This window comes from Sapajus apella, unplaced genomic scaffold (assembly GCF_009761245.1).
Source record: "Sapajus apella isolate SASKATOON/1434 unplaced genomic scaffold, GSC_monkey_1.0 scaffold2955, whole genome shotgun sequence".
Taxonomy (NCBI): domain Eukaryota; kingdom Metazoa; phylum Chordata; class Mammalia; order Primates; family Cebidae; genus Sapajus; species Sapajus apella.
In genome coordinates this window covers 1-6,759 of record NW_022439881.1, presented here as the reverse complement: position 1 = coordinate 6,759, position 6,759 = coordinate 1, and the positions used below count along the sequence as shown (strand labels likewise).

The window sequence follows — 6,759 nt, the reverse complement described above, 5'->3', positions numbered from 1 at the left end:
TCACGTACTGTTTCATGAGGGCTGTGGTGCTGTGCTCTCAGACCTCAGGCCTGAGGTTTCCTCTGGAAGGGGTTTTGGGTGTGTTTGTCTGTGTCTCCTGGCGTTCAAGCGTCCACAAGAGCAAAGCTGGGAGGTGGGGCACATGGGGGCAGGCCTGGGGCCTTTGGGCATGCAGGGGTAGCATGCCGAGTGACTCCACAGTCATCATTGGGCCAAGGCCATACTGGGGTTTTAGAGTGTTTTGGGAGGGCTGTTCCTCTGCCAGGACATCCAGCTAAGCCCCTGCCCAGCTGGGCTAACCCTATGTTCCCAGCACCCCAGACATTCCCATGCTTGTGGCCCGAGACCACTATTCTTCAGTGGGAGTCGAGTCAGCACAGGATGGGGAAACGGTGGCACCAAACAGCACAGGGAGCAGTGATAAAAAGGCCACCGCAGGCCAGGCACGGGGCTCACGCCTGCAATCCCAGCGCTTTGGGAGGCTGAGGCAGGCGGATCACAAGGTCAAGAGATCAAGACCAGCCTGGCCAACATAGTGAAACCCTGTCTCTACTAAAATACAAAAATTAATTGGGTGTGTGGCATGCGCCTGTAGTCCCAGCTACTCTGGAGGCTGAGGCAGGAGAATCATTTGAAGCCAGGAGGCGGAAGTTACAGGGAACTGAGATTGCACCACTGCACTCCAGCCTGGTGCCTGGTGAAACAGTAAGACTCTGTCTCAAAAAAAAAAAGCCATTGTGGCCGGGTACGGTAGCTCTCGCCTGCAATCCCAGCACTTTGGGAGGCCTAGGCAGGTGGATCACTTGAGATCAGGAGTTCAAGACCAGCCTGGCCAACATGGTGAAACCTTGTCTCTACTAAAACAAAAATTAGGCGGGCATGGTGGCACAAGCCTGTAATCCCGTCAACTCAGGAGGCTGAGGCGGGAGAATTGCTTGAATCTGGGAGGCAGAGGCTGCAGTGAGCCGAGATTGCGCCATTGCACTCCAGCCCGGGCGACAGAGCAAGACTCAGTCTCAGAGAAAATAAACAAGGCCATTGCTCACAGAAAGGGCCATGTGCTGGCTGTGCTCCACTTCCTGGTGAGAGGTAGGGAAGGTGCTGTTCCACGTTAGGGAGGAAGTTTCGGGCCATAGCCACCAGGTGTGTGCTGCACGAGCCTGGGGTCAGCTACTCCAGGCCATGGCCACCCAGGCTGAGAGCTTCTGACAGCTCCCAGTAGGGCAGCCTCAGGCATGGTCCTTGCAGCTTCCCCTCTGCCTGCAGGTTTTCCAGCTTGCAGCTCATCTGGTGTACTGGGGCAAGGCCATCATCATCTACCCACTGTGTGAAAACAACGTCTACATGCTGTCTCCCAACGCCAGTGTGTGTCTGTGAGTACTGCTGGCTGCCAGAGCCTGGAGCCCTGAGTGGGAAGGGGTGAGGCCGGCAAGGCCCTCCACGTGGTGTTCTCTGCATTGACCAGGCACCAAAGGCTGTGGAAGCCCCAAGGCCAGGCTCCAACTTCAGCCTTACTGCAGCCTGCAGTGTGCCCAGGTCCCAGTTCTAGCCCGGCTCTGTGCTGCATGGCTCTCCCTTGTCCGCTGTGCTGGGCCACCTCCTCCGGGCTGGCTCTCGTAATCCACCCTGAGGGATCAGAGGTGACATGCAGGGTGAACTGTGCCCTTGGCTGCTGCTGCTGCTCAAGGGGAAGTGCCCAGGCTTTGCCTGCCTGGAGGCCTGCCTGGCTCTGCTGTGTCAGTCACACCGTTCTTCCCTCATTGTCCCGTCCTGGCCCACCTGCCATGCTGTGCTTGCCTGCTGCCCACAGAGGCCAGTGTTGAGAACACAGTGGGGGGTCTGCTGCACTCACTGGCATGCTCTCCTGCCTCCAGGTACTCCCCGCTGGCCGAGCAGTTCTCCCACCAGTTCCCATCTCATGACCTGCCGTCCGTCCTTGCCAAGTTCTCCTTGCCGGTCTCCTTGTCAGAATTTAGGAATCCCCTGGCCCCCGCTGTGCAGGAGGTGAGTCACAGAAGCTCAGTGAGCCCAGAGTGGTAGATGCGTAGTGGATCAGGCACTACCTGCCTGGCTGTTGGTTCTGATCTGAGAGCCCTCAGCACTGGCACCTGCTTCCCCTTGGTTTTAGGGGCTTGCCGTGCAAGTGCTATGTGCCCAGCATGGCCCAAAAGGCAGCTGCCGGGCCATCTGTAGACACTTGGCCAGTGACCCAACACTTGGGCAGTCATCCCCTCCCCGTAGAGCCCACTCTTGCTGTGGCAGGCAGTTTTTAGGGTTAGAACTGAGTTAAGCTTGGCAGGACAGTGCTTACCTCTTTGGGCCTACAGACCTGCATTGTACCCCTTTGGGTCTGGGGGCTTCCTACAGACGAGGGTGCAAAAGTAGCTGTTTTCACTGGGCCAGGGCCTGACCCTCTGAGAGAGTTTAGCTTCTGCCTTCACTCCCTGCCATAGTGCAGGTGGCCACAGGTCTGTGGGTATGAGTTCTGGGGCCACTAGTCCCCAGAATCTCCTCATCCAAGAGAGCCTAGAGAGGACCCTCGTGGGTCTGGGTCTGGGCAACAGGCACGCAGGTTGGAAGCTAGGAGTGCAGGGGATAGGAAGCCTCTTGCAGGTCTGTGGGATGAACTGGTGCATCTGCATCTGTAGCAGGGCCAGTGGCTTCCCATGTGGGCTGCAGGTGTCACAGCCTTCGTGCTGAGGTGGCTTTGACAGGAGCCAACGAGGCTTTGCCACCCTTCCTTTCACCGAGTTCTGGGCAGAGACCCAAGGCAGGGCCAGATAGGACAGGTGTCAGAGACAGACGAGCTGGGTGTTCTCACGTCTTTGTTTTCAATAGTATTTGACTGAATAAGTGCCAGATTTATTAGGTAAAACCAGTCCGTAAAGTCAAACCCTTTCCGTTCTCAAATTGTGAATAAGATTCTGGTTTTTCAGCTCCTTTAGACGCCAAACCTAAGAGAGTTCTCAGTGTGGTATTCATGGAGCCCTTGGTTTCTGGGAGCTGAGCCAGGTTGTACCTGCTGAATAAAAAGCACTCCGTGCACCCCTCCTCCTGGGCAGAGCTGAGGGAGGACCTGCTGGTGCGCCCATCCCAGAAGCTCCCTTGGGGTGGCTTTTCCAGGCCATGACTGAGTGGTTGCTCCAGGCCTTGTCAAGGGGCCCAGGTTCTGCCTGGGCTCCAGTGCTGGGAAGCCCCTCGGCTTCATTTTTTTAAAATGTATTTATTTATTTTTTATTTCGTTTTTGATTGTGCTCCAGGGTGGAGTGCAGTGGCACAATCTTTGCTCACTGCAACCTCCGCCTCCCAAGTTCAAGTGATCTCTTGCCTCAGCCCCTCAAGTAGTTGAGATGACAGGTGCCCACCACCATGCCGGGCTAATTTTTTTATATAGATGGTGTTTCACTGTGTTGGCCAGGCTGGTCTCGAACTCCTGACCTCAGGTGATCCATCTGCCTCATCCTCTCAAAGTGCTGGGATTATAGGCGCGAGCTACTGTGCTCAGCTTTATTATTATGTTTTATTGTTTTGATATAGAAACTTGCTCTCTTGTCTAGGCTGAATTGCAGTGGCATGATCTTGGCTTACTGCAACGTCTGCCTCCCGGGTTCAAATGATTCTGCTGCCTTAGCCTCCTGAGTAGTTGAGATTACAGGCGCCTGCCACCATGCCTGGCTAATTTTTGTATTTTTAGTAGAGATGGGGCTTCACCATATTGGCAAGGCTGGTCTTGAACTTCTGACCTCAGATAATCTACCTGCCTCAGCCTCACAAAGTGCTGGGATTATAGGCATGAGCTGCTGTGCCGGCCCCCTCTTTTATTTATTAAATTCACGTAAAATCTGGGTATCTTGCAGTCCTTTTGACCAGGTCTTCTTAGTTGCCTGGGGTATATCCCCCATTCCCATCCCCAGTTCCCCAGCCCCCTCCCAGGAGGTGACTCTGGCCAGCAGCTCCTAGTGGACCCTCCCAGAGATGAGTAGACAGACGTGTATCTGATGACACTGATGCTGTCTCACACTGCTCGCTGCTCAGCATTTGTGTCTGGGCAGTGCTTTCTCACAGGGACTGGACTGTACCCCGCACGAGGCTCCTCACTGTCAGCCCTACCTGCTAATGCAGAAACACTGGAGGGCCTGGCCGGGACATGCCTTCTCATGGTTGGGGCAGGGGGGTGGGGGGGGCTCCACCCCCAAGCACAGGGTCACTGGCCTCAGCTTTCTTGTGGCTTCACTCTTGTGCTCAGGGTAGACTTTCAGGTATCCAAGGAGAGGACTTTTTGCTCTCAGGCCACCTGCTCACAGCCTCTTTCTAAACAGTGTCTGGGCTTGTCTGGAGGTAGACTGGCTGGCTGGGTCCAACTGCAGGGCCAGTGGGCTGAAGGAGAGAGAAGAAGGCAGAAGGGCAGCTGCAGCAGCACAGTGTGGGGGGTTTGCTTAGAGAAGGGGTCAGAGAGGGACCTCCACATCTCAGGTCCTGCTCCTCAGCCAGACACTGGGCAGCCCAGGTATGATCCAGTTGTTCCCCCAGACCCTCTCCCTTCCCGGGAGGGTGAGCTGGCCTTGCAGAGCTGGCTGGCAGCTGGGGGCTCCCTTTCTGAGGAGAGGGCCTTTGTGCCTGGGAGTCAGCACAGGGAGTATGCTGTGGCCATGTCTAGGGCTGTGGCTCCCTGATCCCCCAGGAAGGGGTTGGAGTGGGGATGGGGACCAGCCTCACCTGCTGCCACCCACAGACCCAGCTCATCCAGATGGTGGTGTGGATGCTGCAGCGCCGGCTCCTCATCCAGCTGCACACCTATGTCTGCCTGATGGCTTCACCCAGCGAGGAGGAGCCCCGCCTGCGAGAAGACGATGTCCCCTTCACTGCCCGGGTTGGCGGTCGCAGCCTCAGCACGCCCAACGCCCTCAGCTTTGGCTCCCCAAGTAGGGTCCCCAGAGCATCAATCTGGTAGTCAGGGGAGATGCTTGGGAGTGGTGCCCAGGAGGCGCCACATGGGCACTGCTATGGGTGATGAAGTGCCTCCACACGGCAGCACACGCACATGCACACCCCTCGTGTCCCCTGGGAGACGCCTCTCCTGTCTCCTGGCATCACCATGACTCTGAGGTGGCAGCTCTGCCTCTGGGCTCTTTAGCAGTTTTGCTAGAGTCAGGAGCAGCTCCCAGCCCACCAAATCAATGCTGGAATCTGTGCCCCAGCCAGGGATCTGCGTGGGATCTACACCACGACTGGGACAGCTGACACCTCTGGGTCACCAGAAGAGCAGTCATGGCCAGCGTGGCTTGAGAGCAGCAGCCTGTTCCCAGGTCCCAGGTCCTCAGGCTTGGGGAAGGAAGTGGGTGGAAGACTTTGAAAGTCCTCCCCTGGGTGAGGTCTGGCTGTAGGTTTCATGCTTCATGTGAGGAGCCTGCCTGCCTGGGGTGCTTTGTCCTCCATCCTGGGTGAGGGACAAGATGACCAGGCCCACCTTGGGGTATGTGTGGGGCATACATTACACCTGTTTTGGTCACTTGAAGTTGCCCCCAGAGGGGAGATACCCATTTCCCAGGTCAGCCGTGAGGGGCATGTGTTACATCCAAGCACACCCAGAGGTGGGACGGCAGCATGTGCTTATAGGTCGCTGTTGCAGCTGGGGCACCAGGCAGGGGCCGTGTGGGCCTCACGGGTGTCACTGGAGGCTGGCTGTTGGGTCTGCCCTTGCGGTTCCCCTGGGTGTCCTGGAATTCCACTTGGTGTTGCTGTCACCTGACCCCTGCCCCCCACAGCCAGCAGCGATGACATGACCCTCACCAGCCCCAGCATGGACAACTCCAGTGCAGAGCTGCTTCCCAGTGGGGACTCGCCACTGAACCAGAGGATGACAGAGAACCTGCTGGCCAGCCTGTCGGAACATGAGCGTGCAGCCATCCTCAGTGTACCAGCAGCCCAGAACCCTGAGGACCTGCGCATGTTTGCCAGGTGGGTGCAGGTTGACTCGTTGGGACTGGGGCCAATTGCAGGGTTGGGGCAGGAAATGGATAGGGATGTACCCAACAAGACCACCAAATCCACTGACAACACATGGGGCCCTGTTTCAGGTGGAGTCTCTGTACTCATGTGTGTAGGGGCAGGTGCCCCTGCCCAGGCATGGGATGCAGCTTGTCACAAAGACCCCAGGCTGTGGGCCTGGTGTGCCTGTTTTTGGGAGTCTTATCTCCCCAGTACTTCTTAGATGTTTCTTGTCGCTTAAGAAGCAGCACCAAGTTCTCACTCTCATGGGACTTGGCAGGGGTTTGCCCAGGACTCCAAGCCCTGCGGGCATCCAGGATCCCCCACGTTACAGGTGATGCCGCTCAGTGGTCTCTTGTCAGCCCTATCCTGACTTGGGGGGCAGTCTAGGGGAATGGTTTTCTGGGAGTGGTCAGGTTGTCAGGGACTAAGCTCCCTGTTAAAAACCAGCCTCCAGGCCCTGGAGAGAACCACTTGCAACTCTTCTAAGCAGCTGGTCCACGTCTCACCTGCATCCTAGCCTCCTTTGTGCCAACCTCAGTTGCAGAAACCACCCTAAAGCAGTGACCTTCCAAATAATGGTGACATTAAAAATATATCATTGCCGGGCGCGGTGGCTCAAGCCTGTAATCCCAGCACTTTGGGAGGCCGAGGCGGGTGGATCATGAGGTCAAGAGATCGAGACCATCCTGGTCAACATGGTGAAACCCTGTCTCTACTAAAAATACAAAAAATCAGCTGGGCATGGTGGTGCGTGCCTGTAATCCCAGC

At 56.7% G+C, this 6,759-nt stretch overlaps 1 protein-coding gene across 1 annotated transcript; it reads left to right on the top strand.

Annotated features, from left to right (window-relative positions):
• The first annotated feature begins 999 nt into the window (after positions 1–999).
• Positions 1,000–6,591, top strand: LOC116547397 (GATOR complex protein NPRL3-like). The gene is made up of 4 exons (XM_032273366.1): positions 1,000–1,373; positions 1,875–2,004; positions 4,733–4,922; positions 5,766–6,591. Exons 1-4 carry the CDS (start codon positions 1,345–1,347, stop codon positions 6,209–6,211), a joined length of 795 nt encoding a protein of 264 aa, XP_032129257.1. The 5' UTR covers positions 1,000–1,344; the 3' UTR covers positions 6,212–6,591.
• Positions 6,592–6,759: the final 168 nt, after the last annotated feature.

What these genes read in the sequence shown, in the direction of transcription:
- LOC116547397 (XM_032273366.1), top strand. Translation starts at nt 1,345, where the DNA reads ATGCTGTCTCCCAACGCCAGTGTGTGTCT. An exon ending in CCCAACGCCAGTGTGTGTCT is followed by an intron (nt 1,374 to 1,874) that starts GTGAGTACTGCT and finishes TCCTGCCTCCAG; the next exon opens with GTACTCCCCGCTGGCCGAGC. An exon ending in CCTCAGCTTTGGCTCCCCAA is followed by an intron (nt 4,923 to 5,765) that starts GTAGGGTCCCCA and finishes TGCCCCCCACAG; the next exon opens with CCAGCAGCGATGACATGACC.